This window comes from Genypterus blacodes, unplaced genomic scaffold (genome assembly GCF_046128005.1).
Source record: "Genypterus blacodes isolate CSIRO-AG114 ecotype Tasmania unplaced genomic scaffold, CSIRO-AGI_Gbla_v1 ptg000156l_1, whole genome shotgun sequence".
Classification (NCBI taxonomy): domain Eukaryota; kingdom Metazoa; phylum Chordata; class Actinopteri; order Ophidiiformes; family Ophidiidae; genus Genypterus; species Genypterus blacodes.
In genome coordinates this window covers 6675758-6697831 of record NW_027466957.1, presented here as the reverse complement: position 1 = coordinate 6697831, position 22074 = coordinate 6675758, and the positions used below count along the sequence as shown (strand labels likewise).

Genomic DNA, 22074 nt, shown 5'->3' with positions numbered 1-22074 from the left:
TGTTTGAACTAATAGACATAAATAAAGAAAATTATGTTGACTGGACTTAAATACTTTGTAGAGTAATGACGCAAACAACACAACTGCATCACTGCTTGTGTGTACTGTGGCCTGCTTCTTCTCCGGCCTGTCGTGAATAATAAAGGCTTGATTTAAGACTTCACAGTGTCATATTCTTATTGAATATACACTCTGCCATTAGGTTCTAAATGTAGCGTGAAATTACAATTAAATAGTCCATTACTACGTTACAATTACTTGTGACAACTGACAACAAGTGACAACTGAATCTATTTGCTCATGGTAGTGAGTGGAATACCGGAATAAAGCTAATAAAGAAGCTCTGCTGATGATCCCACTTGTTACTGCCAAATGATGGAAAAACAAATCTTGGAAGAACAAGAACTTTCTATACATTTATTCACAAATATTTGTAAAAATGGGGCGTGCATGGGTTCAAGAGAGCAGCTCTGTGTAGAGGGTCTGATTGCCAAAGTCAGTAGGTCTTTCCTGGCGGTGTGGCAGAGAAGGACTTCCACTGTGGCCCACATGGGGAACGCCAACGCTCAGGAAGTAGAAAGGCACGTGGGTAATTCTTCCACTGGACCAACACTGACCACACAAAGAAACAACACTTAGGATATGATGAAGGCGTCTCCAGAAGAGTCATTTATCATAATTAATTAATATGAAACGACATTAAGATGAATCTTTATGTTTGGGAGACACTGACCACAGTGAGCAGGGCGCCGTTCTGGAAATTTGGACGGAACTGCATCAACCTTGGCTCCGCTCCAGGCTCTCCCTGAACAAAACCACTAAGGGGAAATTCGGGGAAATTATTTTGCACATCCGAGTGGAATGTAGATTAGAGCACAAGTACCCCACACACACACACACACACACACACACACACACACACACACACACACACACACACACACACACACACACACACACACACACACACACACACACACACACACACACACACACACACACACACACACACACACACACACACACACACACACACACACACACACACACACACACACACACACGCGACAATGACGAAGGAACAAACCATGGCAAAAGCTCAAAGATGGGGTTGGTTCTCGTCTTGAAGACTGCGATCACTGCGAGGCGGCCTGACGCTTGTGGATCGCCTGAGGGAAAAGGTGAAGCTAAGACTGAGCAACGGAACGGAAATACACAAGTCATGGGTTATCAGGCCGGAGTAAGTACTTCATGTGAAGGGGTAATAAAATATGCCCAACCTTTGAGAAGCACTGCAAGCCTCTCGCCTCTTGGGTCCCAGGCGATGGACTGAATCTCTCCTCCAACACTGGCGGACAAAACAATAGATGAACGAGGGTCTGAGGTCAACTGTGTGACAGTTTTGCCTTGAGAATGGCCAATTAGCTCACTATCTTAGACTCTATTATAGGGTTCTTACATGATGTCCCCATCAGGTGTATTAAAGGTTGTCTCTGACAGGTCAGCCACCACTTCTGCTGCCTTTGGCCCTTTTGTTATGAATGTATGAACTCCTGTGAAAGAAAGATCGGCCGTGGGTGTAAAATGGCACCGAGATTAGTCACAACTAAATATAAAACCAAGCTATTAAAGCATCGAATCAATCAGTCACCATATAAAGCATATACTCATATGACATGAATCTGTGTGATTGTTAACCTGGTGCGTCGTTGAAGGTCAGAGCGTAGATGACCGTCTCTCCCTGTACGGTGAATAGAAGCCGACTCCCATCAGGACTCCAACAGCCAGACTAAAGAGAAGAGAAGATCAGATTTAATAAATCCATGATCAGACATTAAATAAATAAATAAATGAAAAGTTCTCACCTGGCAGCTCCCTTTCACACACGGCCAGCGCTCGCAGGTCCACATCCTGGTCTCCCAGACCCTTGAGAAAGACATTTTAGTTAGCCTCCATTTGTTTTGGTCTTCCTTTATTAATACAGCAATACACACAAATTATTAAAAAGCGACAGTCATAAATATTTCACAATGTGTTACTGCAATGCTGACGGCCAGATCAGAGTTTAGAAAACCTTGTGAACCTCCTCAGCCACCTACAAGCCATGGATTGTTTTACACGTGCTCTCCCTAACCTGAACAGGGCAGACGGCGTGGAGGCCAGCACATGGCTGCCATCAGGGGACCAGGACAAGAAGGTGACCCCTCCACCTCCGACACGCTGAAGAGGCACGCAGCTCTCTGCAGCTACATCCCAAACCTGAGAGATACGGAACAGAGCAAGAATTGCGGCGACTCGGAAACGTTTCAATTGTCATTGCTGTTAAAAGATTTTGATAATGTTAAATTTGTACCATCATTGCTGTGTCCATGGGTGAGGCTGAGATAAGGAGAGATCCACTTGGGGACCAGGCAATGCTCGTGACTGGAGAGTGACCGGGATGAGACAAGACTTGAGCGCAACCAGACGAGGGCCTGGATGAGTTGGGGATAGATGTTTAAAAAATAAATACACAAAACACAACAAAAGTATTGGCGTTTTCCACTATGCACACATGAATCCACACACCTGGTTGACAGTGAGCAGGGGTCCACGTGCCAGACAAGCACACAGTTCTGACAGGCGACAGCCAGGGCCGAGGCGCACAGCGGCTTCCACTGCACGGCCGCAATGTTCCTCTGTAGACGGTGCTTCAGTGTGGGAGTTGTGGCACTGAGAGAGACAAAGCGTATGAGGAGACAAACTAATATCAGTGGCTGGTCCAACCTCTAAAAAAAGCCTTATTCATAGTCCTTATAGGTAGGAAGCTTTGTCACGGCACCTTTTAGGGTTGTAGATCTTAATGGAGTCATCCAAAAGAGCAACAGCAAATTTGTCTGTGTGAGGATGCCAGGCAAACGCTCGCACCACACAGTCAGACCTGAGAACCAGAAGAGCAGCAAGATTGGAACGATTGTTTACTGGCGTACCAAAGTTTTATACTTAAATAAAAGTTGACACTCACCAGTTCAGCACTTGCGAAAACTCCGCAATCATGTTCTCACTGCTCAGCTGTGGAATAATCAAGAAACACACAAGTTATTAGGACAGAATACACTGAAACAAAACTCTCTGTGATTGAGTGAACTAACCCTGATTTGTTAAAGCAGAACTTACAGTGAGGTGAGGAAACAGGGAGCCGTGGAAAGAAGAAACCCACTGGAGCAACGCCAGCACACAGCCAGAACTCACCGAGAGCCATTTAGGTGCTGCAACACACACAAACACACACACCGTCACAGGAAATACTGATGTCACTGCGCATCAAAGCACGACAGCAGATGTGGGAGCCTCACATACCCTCTGCGTGTGAGTTGGCGATTTCATCGAGCAGCCCAGTGAGACCACCATCTCGCCTGTGACAGAGATCCATCGTGTTAATGATCTTTGTCTACGATATGAGCACGCCAGCTATATGGCGAGATGCTGTTCTGTGTGGAATGACCCACCATGCTGATGCACTCCTCATCCACAGCGTTTCAGAGTGATCCAGGAACGCTGCTTTGCTGCTGCTCTCTGCCCGACTGTGCAGCTTCAGGGACTCCCGAGGGAAATACAGAGCCAAGGGACTGGAGTCCTACAGACAAAACACTTAATAGGTACAACTCACACATATTCTAAAATACATTTAAGTACACACATAAGTCAGTGTCACATGTGTCAGGCTGGAATAAACCAAAACAAGGGGGGGGGGGGGGGAATCCTGCTGTCAATTCTAATAGATTTGAACGGGATGTGTACATTTACTTCTTTAACCAAGAAATTGATAAATTACCATAGTTTGAGTGGCTGAATTAGAGATGTAAGCTTTACAATGATGCTGTAATGTTAACTAATGCAGCCCTGACGTCTTGTGTGGTTCTGCCCTTCTATGTTTATATTGGCTGTTTACATGCGTGGCCCCCTGCAGCTGGCTTTGATTTGTGTGTTGAATTACTGCTGACTGAATCAGCAGACTAACAAAGTTATATATCAAAATTTCGAGTATCTGCATATGAAGCAAACAAACAAAGCGTCGTGTCGGACCTGTTTGGGTCGATCCGCTATGCTGGTTCCAGACAGCAGCTCGTTGTTGGACTCGCACAGGGTCGTCTCCCCGGGGGGCAGCGGAGGGGGGAACAGCGACAGAGAGCACATCTTCTCTGGGGTTACAGACCACAATCACCGGGCACTGAAACACACCATGGATCTCTCAGACGACGTCCAGTTTCAACCCTAACAGCTGATTTTAACGGTACACATGGCGAAATAGACAAGAAGCTAACAGTCAGCTAGCCGTCACTATTTATGTGTTGACAGTCGGTTTCATTTTTGCAATAACAGCCCTTCGTCTATCAAGTAATGTAACTTACCTTTATTATCCAGCCTAAGGAGGCCAAATAATTCCCTCTTTGTGTCAAAACAAACGCAATAAAGTTCGAGTTCCTACTTTCAGTGAATCCCGCCGTGTACGGGAAGCTGAAGGGACAAATCGCACGGAGCGTTTTGACAAGGCGGAGGGCGGACAGAGCGGTATGCTGCCCTCTTTTGGAGGTAGAGTTACATTGCAGGCACATTGAACGAAAAAAAAATCCATAGTATTTCGTGGTTATACATTTCTTAGTTTTGACAATATGACGAGTCATGTAGTTTTCGTGTTTCTCTTCACTCTAAAATTGTCTTTATGTTTAATTCCCTCCATAAATTCTGCTCTCTCACCGCATATCAACCTAAATGGGCTCAAGGTAGGATGGAAGGTAGGATACTGTATTGATCACCGCAGTATATGTCATCTGTACTCTTTTCCTGCTCAGCAAGACGGCCAGGGCACATGGTCAGCTGCAGGGAGTCGAGGTGTCTTGCTCAAGGACACATCAGCAGGGTGAGTGCTGGCAGGTACGGGGCATGAATTAGGACCATCTGGTTGAAAGCTGATCAGTCAACACCAAGGACCCACAATGACAAAATCTTGGAAATGGAAATTATGGATTCGATGATGGACAACTGATAGCCTAGTTTTGTGTGTTTTGTAGCTGGGGACAGCAGCGCCCTCTTGTGGTGCATTTTGCATTTCCGTGACGTCAATTCAGCACTGGGAAGGAGACAGCTCCCTCCCCCCTAAAAAACCCAGCACGCCTCACGTTGCATGGGTCCCCGGTTATTGATAACACGATTTGCCCGCTGGGATCCGTCCCCAAAGAAACACACGCCAAACTCGTGGTTACAGGGACTTGGAAATACAACAGACTCCCCGGACCAGAGAGAAACAACGCTTTGCCTATTATCACCACCAAGTGGAAAGCGGAGTGGAGCCCACCCCTTCACTTGACAACGCGACATCAACCGGGCAGAAAGGTATGGGAATGTCATGCAATCTGGGTAAATGCTGATTAAATGAGAAATCAAGGTATCCTCCACTACAGGACGTTCAGGTATGATGCCGTGTAGCTTGGTGCGGTATACGGTTCACGCTGCTCACACTGCACCAATGAACTGATGCTGCTAAACGCGAATCACCGTCGATGAATGTGAGGAAATCATATTTGAGCAGGGAGAAAAGCCCACAGTAGGAAATATATGTGTTGATGCCAACATTCGGCAAATCTACAGACGCTGCGGCAGTTTGTCTTGGCATGGACCATAGTAGGGATCGGGCTCGCAATTCATGCACGTCGGCTATGATGCTGCTGAGTGTCATCATCACATCCTCGGTTATTTAAAGATTGATCTTCCTGTGCCTGTGCCTGTGCGTGCGTGTATGAGTGTGTGTGCGCGTGCGTGTGCGTGTGTGTTCGCTGCTCCTTCGCACAGGCCCCGCTGCTTGTTTATTCTCTCGTTTTTCACGCTCTGAAATCGCTCGTCCGTGGTTCTTCTCATGCAGTGGTGCAGTACAACACACACACGGAGCTGGTGTGAGATGCGTGGATTAGGTACATGTGCTCTCTCTCTCTCTCTCTCTCTCTCTCTCTCTCTCTCTCTCTCTCTCTCTCTCTCTCTCACATACATACACGCACGCACACACTCATTGGGGATGGTTATGCAATTCCTCAGATAGGGTGCTTTTCACTTGATGTACGTTGAACGACACATGGGAGCTGTTGTGCCGCCTGCTCTCATGCTGTCAGTCAGAAGGGCCACATTGGGACATGTGAAAGAAAAGGTGACAGCCAGAGCTTTGGGCTGTACAACCTGCTTTAGTCCATTCATTCATAAAGCCCATCTACAGGGATGATGGCTCCACTGGGTAGGTTGTGATCCTATTCATAGACACAAGATTCAGCCTTTACTGCATGATTCACAGTGGATTTTGGTTGTGGAAACTGTGAGGTGAGTGGTGAATGGTGCCTCTGCTGCTTTGGCACTTTGTTTTGGTGAATGAAACTTCTTCAAAGGGGAAAAGGGATGCAAAGCTGTATGGTGCTGCCATTTTCAGAACTGGACAGTTCCTCTTGTCCTTCCTAAAACTAAGATTCTCTGCTAATTTTTAACAGAAACAAATATACTGTTAACACTGTATACACACAGATGAAATAGGACTAAGTCCTTGTCATTCTAATGTATTTGTTCTTGTATATCTCCTCTAGGTTTGCTTCACATCGTGTCATCCACCATCCACCCTAACCTGCAGTGTTGGGGAAACCCCTGATGAGTGGGACCTGTATTCATGAGCCCCGTGCCCCTTCCCCTTCCCTATCAGGCTTCAGTACCCCCATCTCAGAACCCCCCTATCGAAGACTCGATGGAGACACCCCTGCCTGCACTCCCGAAACTGACCTGACCCCCACACAGTGTGTCCTCCGTAACGTGCTGTCCATCGACACCGGCGGACCTGGGGCACCAGGTGGCAGCAGCCCGACCCCGAGCGATGGACCCCCAGGTCATTTTGACAACAGTGTGCTGAAATTGCATGAACATGAGGCGTGCCAGTGCGGTGGCGGGGCCGAAGCAGGGCACAGCTCGGAGGCTGGCGCTGTCCGGAGCCAGGCGGAGAACATCCGACTGCAATCAGGAAGTGGGGGGTTTTTTGAGGGACTCTTTGGCTGCCTGAAACCAGTATGGACCATGATTGGAAAGGCCTACTCCACTGAACACAAACATAACCACGAAGGTATGTGAAAGCCCATCAGAAAGCGATTTAGATAACAGTAAGATTTGTGTATTTGAATGTCATAGACAAAGGGGGAGTCAGATTTGTGACTCGTCATTCAGTACATGGCATTATTGCATTGACTATGTAACCATGGAGATGTACCACAGCAGATGAATAGCTGAGCCTGTGGACGGGGCTCTGTGCTGCGTTATTTGCTTTACTCTCTGACTGCCGCTGTCTCCCGCTGGCTGTGTGGCAGTATGACTCTGCTTACACGTCTGTCAGTCCTGCTCAGTGTGTGTGTGTGGGGGGGGACACATCTGGCTCCACTGCTCCAGAGCTCTGGACACTTTGGTGGACCTCATGAAGAATTGATTTACTCGTCATTTTGATTCTGAGCGGCTCACCTCTCTCCAGTGGACAGGGTCTCTTAGTCATTTCAGTTCTGTCAGCAAGACAGATGACAGACAGGTTAGGCTATGGAAGCCATGTTATGTCTCCTCTATTTCTCACTACACAGCTGGATGAAGACATATTGAAATTAGTTGTCAATGTACTATTTGTACAAAGAGTGCAGCAGTTTTGTGTTGTTTTATTGTGTATTGCGCGCTGTGCATTTCCCCTCTATTCCCTGTCCAAACTGGCAAGAGTGTTTATTGATATTTGGATACTTTGCTCTGTGGGATGGGTATAAATCAAGTCCTGACTCTCGCATTGACACAATATACTTGATACACTTGATCCCTAGATTGGAAATTCTTTGTGTGCATTTAATCCCTCAGGTTGTTTCACGATTTCAGCTCTTTATCAAGCTTTGATGTGTTGATCTCGTTGGTCTGTGTGTAGAATCCTGGGAGGTTCCTTTTGAGGAAATCTCAGACCTGCAGTGGGTGGGCAGCGGGGCACAGGGGGCCGTCTTCCTCGGCAAGTTCCACGGCGATGACGTGGCTGTAAAGAAAGTGCGGGACATCAAAGAGACGGAGATTAAACACCTCCGCAAACTCAAGCACCCAAACATCATCACGTTCAAGTGAGGAAACACATCAGAAAACTGCATAATTTTGATTTAATGCACTACTTTCCTTAACTGTTCAACTTTGTAGTTCAATCTGACAGCCGTTGTTTTGTTTTCTAGGGGAGTTTGCACCCAGGCTCCTTGTTACTGTATATTGATGGAATACTGTGCTCAAGGCCAACTTTACGAGGTGCTTAGAGCTGGCCGTAATATCACCCCCTCCCTCCTGGTCGATTGGGCCATGGGCATTGCTGGTGGCATGAACTACCTACACCTCCACAAAATCATCCACAGAGACCTCAAGTCCCCCAAGTAAGTCACAGCGCTCAACAGAATCAATCATCAGAAAGAAAATAGTATAATTTCCATTCAACAAGAATAACAAACAACATTTTGTTGTAATCTTACTTTTTCAGCATGTTGATCACACATGACGACCTGGTAAAGATCTCTGACTTTGGTACCTCAAAGGAGCTCAGTGATAAGAGCACTAAGATGTCATTTGCTGGAACGGTAGCCTGGATGGCTCCTGAAGTCATTCGGAACGAGCCAGTGTCAGAGAAGGTTGACATCTGGTAAGTCTGATACACCTCAATGATTTCTTTATAAATGCAAGCAGATGCAAACAGCTGATACATGCCACTCATGTGTGGGTTTTGCTCGACGGTGTTTAAACAATCATCATCATAATTGGTTTCCGCTGAAGCAGAAATGCAGATGATGTATTGGTGTTGTGAGTTAATAGGTTGTGATTCCAAAGGTCCTTTGGAGTGGTGCTTTGGGAGATGCTCACTGGAGAGATCCCTTACAAGGATGTGGACTCGTCTGCAATCATCTGGGGTGTAGGGAACAACAGTCTTCAGCTGCCCATACCTGAGAGCTGCCCTGATGGCTTCAAGATCCTCCTCAGACAGTGCTGGTAAGTGATGCCTGCAAATTGACAGATGGAATGAAAAGAGAGGCAGAAATTGAGCAGGTGAGAGTTGTAGAAGGTTGAGAGTAGTTTGTCTACTGTCAAATAACTTTATTGATTTTCTAGTGCATTGTAAATGTACACAGTTGTGCTTGGCCATCTTGGATTCACAGGAATTGCAAGCCCAGGAATAGGCCTTCCTTCCGTCAGATCCTCCTTCATCTGGATATCGCCTCAGCCGATGTACTCTCCACCCCGCAAGAGACATACTTCAAGTCTCAGGTACGGCTGCTTTGTGATAATTCCAGGAAAATACGCTTAGTTAGACTAAAGCACATAGGGGTCATACACATCTGTGTAAGAAGGACACAAATCAGATGGTTAACAGAAATGTGCCCTCATCAGGCTGAATGGCGAGAAGAGGTGAAACAGCACTTTGAGAAAATTAAATCCGAGGGCACTTGTATCCACCGACTTGATGAGGAGCTGATCAATCGCCGCAGAGAGGAGCTCAGGTCTGTAAACCATCCCCCTTCCCCTCCTTCACTGTCTGTTGGAGCAGTGTGTTATCCTAGACCTGACTATTGAGAACCAACAGATGGTTGTACTTTTATTAGTTCATATAAACACTTGAGGTTTCATTCAGTCCCATTTCTCATCGTGGCCTCTTTGTCCAGCATTGTGGATCATTTAAGAACCTTGAGTGCATTTCTGTTGTCGAGGCTTTGGATTCCCTCATGTGGGCGCATAATGTCATCAGCCTCTCTTTTCTTCTCAGGCATGCTTTAGACATTCGCGAGCACTATGAGAGGAAACTGGAGAGGGCTAACAACCTTTACATGGAGCTCAGCGCTGTGATGCTGCAGCTGGAACTGAAAGAGAAAGAGTTGCAGAGGTATGATTAAATCCATAACTGCATGCTTTGGTTTATTCGCACAAGGTCTCTTTCATTTACTATCACAAGGAACATTAAGGTTTTTTCATTAACATTAAGATTTTTGAAATATAAACGTATAGAAGAGTTTTACAGATCACTATAAAACATATGAGCTGTCTATGTGTAATATGGTGTCCTTGGTTTCATTTTCCTCAGGAGAGAGCAGTCTTTAGATAAGAAATACCCAGGCCTGTTTAAGCACCATAGCTCCAGACAGAGCAGCTCCTCCAACTCCATGGACAAACTCATCAAGAAGAGAAACGTCCCTCAGAAACTTCCTTCAGGAAAGAGGTGTGAGAGCTACATCTTCAACCACAAAACAAATATAAATGTTGATATTTGTTGATCACTGTTTCTGACTGCTCTTTATCATTCTTCCAGGCCAGACATCCTCAAGTCTGAGGTGATCCTTCCAAAAATGGATTCCTCTGTGATGCAAGTCACTATGCCAGCCTGCACCAACAGAAGCTCCACTTCTCCGAGCCGGTCTCGAAGGTTAAAGACTCGCCATCGCAAGCCTGGGAAAGGAAGCAGTGGGGACTTGGCTGGACTAAAGGCAACTCAGTCCTCCCCTAATAGAGACACACCTGTCCAGGCTAACGGTTCAACCACCAACCCCCCCAAGCAGCTCCTGGAGCCGTCTGCTGCTCTGCGGGGCCTCAGCCACGAGCAGCAGCAGAGGCAGTTCTCCTCTTCCAGCCCCGACCTCATCAGCACCACGCTCGAGGTCGAAGGTCAGGGAAAAGGGGAGCCCTCAGTAGGCGGGCTGGAGAGAGGGGGGAGCCTCAGTGCCTCGGCAGGCCTGGGGGGGTCCGAGGTGGGGGCAGGCGCTTTGGATGATCTCATGGAAACCCCTCCACGCAGTGACACTCCAAGCGAGGATGCTGCGTCGTTCCCGTTCTCCAGCAGCCCGGACTCACCATGTGGGAGGGGGGCGGGGGCGGGGCGGGGATCACTGGGATCACCACGTCTACCCCACGATGGGGATGATAAAGAGGAAGGAGCGGGTGCCGTTAGGTTGCCTCGAGGGGCATCGGGGGGAATTGGGAGTCAGCACCTCACACCTTCAGCCATTTTATACAGGGCAGCTATCACACGCAAACAGGTAGAGTGTGTGTTCATATTCCTCCTTATTCTCCTCTGAATACTTTGGTCATTTTCACTTGTGTGTATCCTCTATCTGACTTAACAGAGGCGTGGAGTGTCATCAGAAGAGGAGGAGGGGGAAGTGGACAGTGAGGTTGAGTTGCCACGGAGACGGTGAGTAAGTCGCAGCTCCTTCGTCACTGGAGTATCTCAATCTATTTTCTTCTGCCTGTGCTTGTCACCATTTGTCACATTTAGTTCTTCAGCGTTAATAACTGTTATTAGTTTTCATAATTTCTATTCAGTCACTCAGTGATTCCTAATTTGGCTTTCATGTGCGTTTCATTCCAATCTTTCCAGACGTCCGACCAGCATAACCAAGTGTCAGTCGGTGTCCACCTTCAGCTCAGAGAACCTCTCGGTGTCAGACGGCGAGGAGGGCCACACCACTGACCACTCCCACAGCGGCACCCCCGATGTGGTCAGCACCAACACGGACGACAGGCTGGACGACCGCAGTGATGACCTGCTGTCTCAGGGCTCCGAGATCCCGGCGGACAACACTGACCCCGCACAAACTTCCGACGGCCTGTCAGAGAGAGACGGAGCCCTGGGCCAGGCCAAAGCTCAGGATGCCGGGCAGACTCCCAACGAGGTAAGACGGCTTCACTGTGGCACAACTTGAACATATGAAACTGCTGCAGATTCAGTCGTGACATCTGTTTCTTCTTCCCGCTCTTTATGCTTCACCCTCCAGAGTCGGGCCTTGTGCGATGATTCTGACTGCGATAGTGCTGAGCTGGACCAGTCAGGCAGCGGAGAGCCCAGTCGCCCGCCGAGTGCTGGTGCATGGGTGCCCTTATCTCAATCCTACCAGGGGTCTCCGCAAGCACCCCACACCGGACCTCCATAGATCACTGAATACTAACAAAGACCTCCAACTACCCTTCAGTGACCAACCATCACAGGCACACACCAATCTGTCAGTGCAGTACATTACTGTTGTCACGAGGGATCACACCTACAACATTACATTGACTTATGGTGTCTCATAGGTTTGCTGGCTCATAAACCTGCATCAGATGACATAGGACATTTGTCAAAACCATGGGAGCGTCAAATCTTTCGGCAGCTTGTGACATAAATGCCATTTAAGTTAAGTAGGGTTTTTTTTAAGGGCAAAACAGTTACCAAGGTAACCACAGCCACTGCACCAGTTGAGCAAAAACCCTTTCAGATGCACATGCACGCACAAGATACTACAATGTTTGTCCTTTAAACACTCTAACCCTCACTCTGGGAGAACCCCTGACACTCCACACACTAATGCATCAAATACTAATGAATAATAATGTACATATCCATTACATACCACATGAGAAATATCTAACTTTATTTTATTTGTAAGATAAAATGTAAGATTAAATGGTATGCAGCCCTGTGAACAAATGCATGACTATATGTTTATAATTTATGGTTTGGATGTGTCGGTTTTATATTTTGTGAAAGTTTACACTTTTTTAATCCTGAAAGTATTATTTCAGTTCCTTTTTTGTCAATAAATGTTAGCACTCAAAAAAAGAAGTCAAAATGGAATGAAAATCTCACCAAAACAGTCATGATGCTTAATTAGGATTCTCAGTAGGTAATATATTTTTAACCCTTGTACCACTGAGTTTCAAATACACATTAGACATTCTCTGTTTCTATTAAGCTTATCAGATTTGTGATGAAGTGGGAGAACTTTCCGCTCACACATAGAGCACCCATGCCACGGTTTACTTCTCTATAGTTATTGGCTTTTTGACTGTATATTGGTAGCATAACATTCAAAATGGTTGTATCTCCAAACACTAGATCAGGTGCTTAAGGATTGAGCCAAAAGGAATCCTATAGATCATAACTTTGATAAGCTTCTTAGAAACCCGGACTAATCCTTTACCCTTTACGGTTAGTGCAGGCGTAGCCAGATAAGGAATAGAGTTCTTCTCTGTGGTGGTACGGATAGAACAGTAAGTACCTTTTGGGTTTGAATAGAAAGAACTTGTTTTTATACAACATTGCACATTGTACTTGTAACATAGGAATTATATCAAAAACAAAATATTATGAGCAACAATAAATAATGTATTGTTAAAAAAAAACAACCTGTGTGATGTGTGATTGAGTAGAAGGCAGCTGAGTGAGCGATCAATCACAGATGATCAATCAATGATCTGTGCACCATTTAGAGGAGCAGACAGGAGCCTGGTTACACTTCTGCTTATTTGTGGATCAATGAATCCATCTCTGGTACAAAATGACAAATGAAGTTGTTTCATTTCACATCTTTTTTTATTTCTATATTTTCGTTTCTTCAACAATTCAATTGCACCCAGATCTACAATAGTTTGAAAACGTGCACAAAAACGTGAGTTTCTTCATCCTGCAAAGAATAATAAAAAATAAAATCTGACCCAGGCAAAAAAGGATAGCAGGAAACTAGTGTTAATTCTATATTCTCCTTCTAGTTAATCTTAATTTAATACCTCAGCATAATATACTTATAAAGACCAATACGTCTTGTAGTTTTGCCCCTTGCAGCATTCCCCAGCCCTGCAGTTAAAAAAAATATTTTCTCTATTTAAAACAAACATTTCATTGTTATTATCGTCTTCATTACTATCATCTTAGTAATTTCAGAGAAAAGAATATATTTCCCATCTCTTCAGCCCGCTCCAGGTGACCGAGGCCCGCCCACCCCATCAGAATCCAATACACAACAATGCTCCAAAGTCCTGATTGAGAAATGAAACCGATGGAAACGGAGGAATGACACAAAAGAATTGCTCGGCAAATTAGATGTGAGATACATTATAGCTTAAAATACTCCTTTAGAGCCACACTTTACAGGGGATAAATTACCTTCTAGCTAAAACAGTTCTCCTCATCTTCAACTGGAGATCATTTTACACCTGTATGAACCCAATACCCACAATGCCTCGTTCAGGAAGTACAGCTTTTGACAGAAGATGGCTAATATCAATGAAGTCAATCCTTACAAGATGTGTATTAAATAAAAAATAAATAGATACTTAAAAAGGGGGGGGGGAAGAACAGTCCATCTATGACATTATTGGGTCTTTTTTTCTTCATTTTTTACATTTTCTAAGAAAAATCTGACATAAAAAACACTATGCCTTTTCAGATTTTTCTAAAACGTTTCACCTATCAAGAAGGTCATACAGATATACAGCAAAAACAAGAGGGGGAAAATACAGAGGAAAATGTCTTTAAAACTATATGCAAAGGGAATTTAAAAACATAATAAATAAATAAAATACCAATATCATGTTGATGTAATTACAACTGAGTAGGAGTCAAACCAAAGCAGGAGAAAACGTTGAGTTCAGAATATGTGGTTTTTGCATTAAATTCAATAAGGGACCTCTTGGTAAAAAGTAGGGGGAGGGGTTACATTAGGTGCTGATGAAGATCCTCCTTGTCAGTTGGCTGCCAGTCCAGTGGCTTCAGAAGACAGTCTGAGGGGTCGGAAAGGAGAAACAAGTGTTCTTTCAAGTTATTCACACCAACATAGATTTGACTTCAATGAAAGTGATGTCAAGAGATCAACCTAGTGAACTCCACACTAGGGAAAAAATAAGGGTGCAAACACTAAGCACAGTGATCCAAAGAAAACATACAGGATTTTTATTTCCTTTTAAACATCATACTGGGGAGAAAAGCACCCAAACTACCATCGGATTAAAATTAGAAATGACACCTTAATATCAGTTTTGTCACTCAACTTGTACATTGTCACCGGGAAGATAATGTGTGGCCCAGGCAGACTTTGTTTGGAGGTGATGGACATACTGCACTGGCATACAGCCTCTTACCGGGCATTGATCAGGTACTCAGCCAGGCTGATGCTGCCGTGGGAGCCAGAAATGGTGACGTGTCTGTCAGTTGAGCCCTCCACAGGGTTGGCAATCTTGATCTGAGCCCCTGACATCTGACGGATCTCGTTGATCTTCGCCCCCTGACGGCCAATGATGCAGCCAATGAGCTGAGGGGGGAGAAACGGAACGTGTAAGAACACAAACGCATTCATGCTGACAAACTGTGGGCCTCTGATACAAACAACAGGAAGTGAGGAGAAGCAGTACAATTAAGACTTACATCGTTTGGAATGGTCAGCTCATGAGAGCCAGTTTGTGCGGAAGCATCCATCCCAGCTGCAGAAATAGAAAGAAATCCCATGAGAGTGGCGTCTATGTGGACTATTAAAAATCTGCAGTAATCACACACAGTCTGTCTTCCTACCCTGGAAGCCCTGGTTGCTATGTGCAATTTGAAAGGGGCTCTGCTGCATGGCCAGCTGGTGAAGTTTAGTGAGCTGAAACAACGGAAGAAAAGACATACCCAACAAGAGAAACAAATACACAGGACTTGTAAAATCGCAGACATTTTAATGCAGAAAATGTGTTAAAACATATCCCCCTTATATAAGAGCAAATGTGATAATGAGAGGAAAACATGAAATGGAATGTGGGAGCCATGATTTAAAGGTTTACATTGACATTAGCACTTTAAACATGTGATGTATGATGGATGGCGGTGTGTGGGGACAGTAGCAGGGGTGAAGTAAGAGGGTGACATGGTTTCCCAGGATCGAACTTTTAAATATATTGGATCACTTACAGAGGGCCCTTCACTTACATCAGGCTGTGGAATGGCGTGCTGCCCTTGGACAGCGTATGCCTGCAGGGAGGAAACAACACTTAGGAGGGTGCTACAATGTCACACATATGGTACTCCAATATCCAACAGATCTGTCCTTGATCTACCACGAGAACAAACCAAGCCTTGCTACAAACCGGACATCAGCAGCTTGGACAAACAATCAGGACTGTTCCAATAACGAGGTGCAACTACTTTGTATAGAAGCGCAAGACTCTCGGGCTGCTTGGTGAAGAACGTTCTGCACCGTGCTCACTACACATTACATTACATTACGATCATTTGGCAGACGCTTTTATCCAAAGCGACTTACATTACATTATATTACCACCCTTCGCAGAGGGGGGAGCAATTGAGGGTTCGGTGCCTTGCTCAGGGGCACCTCGGCAGGGACTCGAACCGGCAACCCTCCGGTTCTTAAGCGGAAGCTCTACCCACTCGACTACTGCCTCCCTTCACTCCAAACGCCCTCCGCTTTGGTCAGCAGATGGAGAAGCGGGGCAACACAGCACTGACCGTCATCAAGAAGTGCCCACAGTAGACACAGTCGTACTTTAAACGTAACGGATCCGAGGCAGCAGACAACGCTTTGCCCTCGTTCTACTCCAGAGAAGCAACCACCGCGCCGAAAACTGCTTTGTCGGGTCGCTCGGTCATTGATAACACATTTGAAAGGTCACAGGCAGACGTGTCACATTTGTACGTGGTTGAACTATGAGAACAGCGGAAGAGCGTTTGAATCTGCTCCCGTTACAGGATAATGGAACACCCAGCTCAGCTCAATGCTTGTGTGAGAGCAGAGGACAAACTACAACAAGAAATAAACACATAGGTTGAGCATTTACCTGACCACCTGCAAAGATGACCGGGGAGCCTGAGGGTTTGGGTCTGTAGGGGATAGTGACTCCCTTCGGCGGGGACTGAGAGAAACCACAACGTGGCCATTAGGTTCACACAAAGGGAAAACATTGGGACGCAGAATCTGTGGTCTGGAGGTTGTAGAGTCTCCACCTACCTCCAGCATGACGACGCAGATCTGCTTGACACACTCAATGATGGACTGTGGGGTCCCTGCAATGGTGATGGCACGCTCTGTTGAGTTGGGCAACATGTCCCCTGCTACTTGTACCTGAGCTCCTGTTGACTGAACAAACACACCACACACACATCAAATGTAACGCCACATCAGAATTACAATCACCGAATCCAACATCGCCAACAAACAAATACGCCGACGAACCTCTCTAATTTCCTTGATCTTGCAGCCACCCTTGCCGATGAGCGAGCCACATTGGCTGGCGGGCACAACAATGCGCAGGGTGACCGGCGGCTTGCTGGTGGCTGTGCTGTTAGTCATTGAACTGCTGATGTCCTGGAGAGGAGACGACACAAGAACACTTAGAAAATGTGAGACTGCTGTACGGCGTCTCATTTAAAATGCATCGAGCAGCTCTCAGACCTCCTCCAGTTTCTCGATGATCATGGAGAAGGCTTTAAAAATAGAGGTGGTGGGTCCAGCGAGGGTTATGATCCTCTCTGGACAGTTCCCCTCCGAGATGTTGATGCGAGCGCCACTCTGTAAGAAGGAACAACAACATCGGAACTCTTAATGGTCACCGCTCTCTCAGACGCACCAGTCGACGTCACTGGAAATATTTCCTATGTTTGCACGGATTTCACAAACTCTTACCTCCTCTCTCATCTTCTTCACCGACTCTCCTTTCTGCAACAGGGACGAGCGACATCACAGTATTATTATTATTGTTATAAAAACCACCAAACGGACCAATATGAGGAAATATCACAGTGGTGAAAACAACTTACCTTGCCAATAATGCTTCCAACCTCCTACAAGAGAAGAGAAGACGCATGATGAAGACATAACTGATCTTAAAAGCGTACGAAGAAGCACATTACACCAAGCTCACCTTCCCGTGCATGAGTAGCCTGATGGTTAAGGTGACATTAAGTCCTCCTTCAACGAGACTGGAGTCCATATCTGCGGCTGAAACGGGACTAAGCTGGCCCACAGGTTGAGTCTTTGGTCACTGGGTGAATATCTGGGAGAAAGATGATGAAATCAGGCCATCAAAGAGAGGGAGGATATACTAGGTCATCCTGAGAGAACCTTGTTTACTCCTAAAGTCAATGACGTGATGCAGGTAGTCAACACGGTGCAACATAATGTTAGCTCTGCTGCGCTCTAACAACATCAGCTTGACACTTTTTTGGGGGGGGGGGAAGAATGAGAGCCTTCATGCCCATAATTCGTAGTTAAACTGGCCGGGCTCCACTCATTCACACGCACAATGAGCCACTGTATCGCTGTGGCACAGTGTATTTCCTGGCGTTTAACAGCTGTGGCGACGCGACTTGTCTTCATAGCCGCAGTGCCCAGTCGTTCACTAAACGACACTTTCAGGTTTTGGGTTAAGAGTGTTCAATGGTCGTCATTATTGGTTGCACCCGGAAAGCTCAATGAATGACGTTATGTGGCCAATCCGATTTCAGAGAGCTTCATAGCCAGTCACGCTAGCGCAGTTAGCTAACATGTCATATTTTTAGCTACACTGATCTTTTAAGTGGGCTATCGCGTCTACACAAACATTTAGATCTCAACGCTCTATCTGCAAAACGTGACCACATGATAAACCGAGATTAGTTACTCAGGTGTAGATTAACCACTATATCAGTCCGGTAATTTTCCATACACCTCGCTAGCATTAGCATCATCAGGTGCAGGAAATAGCCGGCTCCCGCGGCCTGACAGGCACACTGAGTTAGCTCTGTCCTTCACTGTGCAAAGCAAAGCAAGAAACAATGGCAGATTTCGGGAAGTCTTACCCGAAGCGTCCCTTGGAGAGCGTTACCGGGGAAGGGTAGGGTGGCAAGGGTGGAAGGGGAGAGGTTCGGGAGGGAGTTTTGAAAGGATCCGGGGAAGAGGGAAGAGACACGGCTGTTCGGTCGGACTCCACTCTTCTGCTTAGCACAAAGACAAAATGTATTCAACTTTGACCTGTCACCGCCCCGCCCCTCAGCCCGGGTCAGCCCCGCCCACCGCGCCTGCCGCTCCTCCTACTGTTGATGTTTGAGTTTAACAATGAACAATGTTGCTGTTTACTGACATAATGACGAGCTGGTGACTACATTATGAGACTGAATACACTCTTACAGAGGGGAGCTTTATAATGTATACATCCCTGTCACAAGCAACTGAAGTCTGAAAAGTCAGATATAAAATGATAAATCTGGTTGTACAGAAAGGTTAGTGATTGGATACATTGAACATGACAAAATTAGGGGGATTTAAACCTCTGCCATGGCCCGATAGTACTCCAAATATGGCTCCTTCACTCAATGATGAAATTTAACCAATTACCCTCAAAAACAGTGTTTCAAACAGCAAAGTCTTCATCAAGCAAAATTTCTTCCGTCCTACTTAAAATATGAGGACAGAGTCTAAAGTATCAAAATGCAGTAGTCTATAGATGCATCGTGCTTATACAGCACAATTAGTCTACCTTTATATTTATATTTTGTCATTTGGCAGAGGCAAGATCTAGTGCAAAAGGAACATGAAGAATAAGTACCAAGAACCAAGAGCCTAAGGTGTAGTCGAATAACATGACATACAGTGGCCTGGTGGCATTTATAGATTTTTTTGACCTTCACATTCTGGATAGTAATGGCAAGTAGTCACCTGTACTAAACTCAATAATAGCCAGCTGGTAGCTCTGCTGACCGCTGTTGACACAGGAGGGAGGCTGCAGTTATAAATATCCACTAGGGGGCGAAAAGACTCCAAAAACCATCAAAGCTCATGCAGAGCTGAGTTTTGTTGCTTTGTGGGTTCCGTACTAAAAACGACTCTTTCATATAACACAGTATTATTTGATTCAGTTAAATATGTAATATTGTTATTGTCAATTAAAAAAAAAAAAAAAAAAAGGTTTACTTTTTCTGTTCTCACAATAAAACTTCGTCCCTGTCTCTGATCAGACATTATTGCAGTTAACTCTAAATCCGACAGATGGCAGCCTAACCTCGTGAGTGGTCCATAAAGTCCTTGACAGGTTGCAATCCTTTTCATTTCTGTTTTATTGGCAGCAATTTTAAAGCTGTCGTTTGTTTATAAACACAGGTGCAGCCAGTTAAGCAGAGACACGGAGCGCAGGCAGAAAATGCCTGAATACCACATCTGAACAACTGCCTCTCACATGGGGAAGGCTAAAAATTTCACATCTGAAAAATGCTTGAAAGTATGAACTAGCTGGAAGGCCCTGAAGGCATAAAGTGCCTGAGGAAAAGATGAAGTGATTTGAAGGGTGTTTAACACAGATTTTTTCAGCTGGAATATGCTGAATATTTTGGAAATTATGATGGATATGAATAAAATTCATAACAATAATGTCCTGAATATCCTAAACAGTTTAATGTTTGAATGGTGTATGTTGGCTGCTTGCAGCAATCACAGCAATTATTCTTTTTTCAAGCATTCCACCTGTCAATCTGACCCACAAGGCAAGCAAATTGAAGTAGGACTTGATTAAAAAGCCAGGTGAAGGTAAATCAAACTGCACCAGGGCTAATTGTAGCAAATACACACACAGCCACACACAAATTGCAGTCCTAAACTGATTTAACAATGGCTGGAAAGCATGGTGCCTGTTTGAACTATAATAAATATAGTAAAATGAGGTCCGGTTTTAAGTTGCATCTAAAATTGGCACAATTTCACTACTGTTGTCACTGTTGTCTTCTGCTTTTTGTGTGATGTAGGCAATAGAATACCTACACAGAACAGACAAAAGAGATACATAACAAGGAACAGCTGGCGAGGTCTCCAACGTTTGTGTTTCTATGAATTTGTCGATGATGAACACACAGGAGGAAACAGATGTCATGTAAAGTTATTCCTTTTACCTCCAAGAAAAGCAAGAGATCAAGGCTGCTGACTGTGCCCTTAAAATTATCTTAATGTACAAGGTTGCAAAACCATGAAGTATCGGTCAATGCAATCAATATCTGTCTGATATACCGTACCTCCAGGTCCTAAACCCTGATGTTTAAATGTGACATTCTGTGGATTTTTTCATTGGATGTAAAAATCACAACAGCTTAAAGGTGGAATTGCCGAAGATGACTAAAGAAATTCACCTCTTGACCTAAAAACAACAACTCAGCTTTATTATTTGTGTTGTTCATTCAGCAAATATGATTGATGACTTTACACTTCATGAGGGATTGCATTATTTTCCGTCATGCTGTTATTTTGCCATATGATTGATCGGATAATTGATGGCCTTAATGGTCAAAAAGTGTTTATTTTCAATGAGAAGAATAAAGACAGAGCAGTGGATTTCACAGTGAAATAAACATATGATAATACATACAGTATATCATAAGAATATAATCATAGCTATGGGCCAGGGAATCAGGAGAGATAAGATGGACCAGTAAGGCAGTATAATCATGTGGTCTGGTTGATAAAGTATTCTGCCTGACCTCACTCAGTACATGTTTTTTAATCAAGTGGACACACCACCACACCCAGAATACAATTAGTGAATGACCAGAATAGCTTTCATTAAAAATCAATATATAGAAGCATATGATCTAATGAGCCACAGCGCACAGTACTGCACACCATTGTTTACTTACATGAATCATGAGTCATGTCTGTTTCAGTTTCATAGATGTAGAATCACTTTGCTTTCAAAAGATTCCCTCCACACCGGAAGACATTGAGCTCAGCAGTTCTGAAAGCATTTTGTCTCCGCACTTCCTGTTTTTCTAAACATGAATCCAGGCAGTAGATGTTGGAGCTTGCTTTGCAAAGCCATCTGCAGTGCTCCCTGAATAGTGCCAGGATTACAAGGCTGCTGGTGTATTTTAAAATAGAACCATAGCTGACCAGATTTGCCCCAGCCAGAGACCAGCAAGCTCTAAGAACAGGTAAATCATTCATTGTGATGCCATATAGACCTAAAGCAGATGATGTGTCATAATAAAAGAGATTTAGTGAAAATGTCTTTAATCTAAAGAGCAATCGCTAAGAGTGTTATGTGTGTTTCTCACTCAGCAATTCCTTACATGATCATTTGCTTACTTAAATTATGTTTCTTTTTTGCTCTTTTACATGTTTTATTCCTTTTCTCTGCCACCCCTCATTAATGCATGCTTTTATCTGAAATGCCCACTGTCTCTCTCTCTCTCTGTCTCTCTCTCTCTTGTCCTCTTCCTCACCGGTGAGTGGTCATTGATTACATGTACATGGATTGTATGATGAAATG

At 44.9% G+C, this 22074-nt stretch overlaps 3 protein-coding genes across 5 annotated transcripts; 1 reads left to right on the top strand and 2 right to left on the bottom strand.

Annotated features, from left to right (window-relative positions):
* Positions 1–403: 403 nt before the first annotated feature.
* aaas (achalasia, adrenocortical insufficiency, alacrimia) lies at positions 404–4510 on the bottom strand. Of its 2 annotated transcripts, XM_076166678.1 has the most exons (17): positions 4392–4510; positions 4066–4210; positions 3489–3616; positions 3340–3395; positions 3157–3248; positions 3005–3051; positions 2822–2920; positions 2569–2712; positions 2354–2474; positions 2135–2259; positions 1866–1926; positions 1699–1789; positions 1460–1553; positions 1281–1348; positions 1088–1169; positions 734–818; positions 404–612 (listed from the first exon to the last, which is right to left on the bottom strand). In XM_076166678.1, the coding sequence occupies exons 2-17, from the start codon at positions 4174–4176 to the stop codon at positions 457–459; spliced, it is 1560 nt and encodes a 519-aa protein (XP_076022793.1). In that variant the 5' UTR covers positions 4177–4210; positions 4392–4510; the 3' UTR covers positions 404–456. The 2 variants fall into 2 exon arrangements, with proteins under 2 accessions (XP_076022793.1, XP_076022792.1); XM_076166677.1 differs by lacking the exon at positions 4392–4510 and having other exon boundaries at positions 4066–4238.
* Positions 4511–6663: 2153 nt separating this feature from the next.
* Positions 6664–11972, top strand: map3k12 (mitogen-activated protein kinase kinase kinase 12). The gene is made up of 14 exons (XM_076166774.1): positions 6664–7130; positions 7543–7550; positions 7955–8138; positions 8244–8435; positions 8540–8698; positions 8884–9042; positions 9210–9318; positions 9442–9551; positions 9815–9931; positions 10130–10264; positions 10355–11078; positions 11166–11233; positions 11420–11714; positions 11817–11972. Exons 1-14 carry the CDS (start codon positions 6664–6666, stop codon positions 11970–11972), a joined length of 2883 nt encoding a protein of 960 aa, XP_076022889.1.
* A 2053-nt stretch (positions 11973–14025) lies between these two features.
* pcbp2 (poly(rC) binding protein 2) lies at positions 14026–18790 on the bottom strand. 2 transcript variants are annotated; one of them, XM_076166775.1, is made up of 13 exons: positions 18626–18790; positions 17710–17841; positions 17606–17629; positions 17472–17504; positions 17241–17357; positions 17022–17153; positions 16797–16925; positions 16627–16701; positions 15743–15802; positions 15365–15437; positions 15221–15276; positions 14938–15107; positions 14026–14580 (listed from the first exon to the last, which is right to left on the bottom strand). In XM_076166775.1, exons 2-13 carry the CDS (start codon positions 17776–17778, stop codon positions 14544–14546), a joined length of 975 nt encoding a protein of 324 aa, XP_076022890.1. In that variant the 5' UTR covers positions 17779–17841; positions 18626–18790; the 3' UTR covers positions 14026–14543. The 2 variants fall into 2 exon arrangements, with proteins under 2 accessions (XP_076022890.1, XP_076022891.1); XM_076166776.1 differs by having other exon boundaries at positions 15761–15802.
* Positions 18791–22074: the final 3284 nt, after the last annotated feature.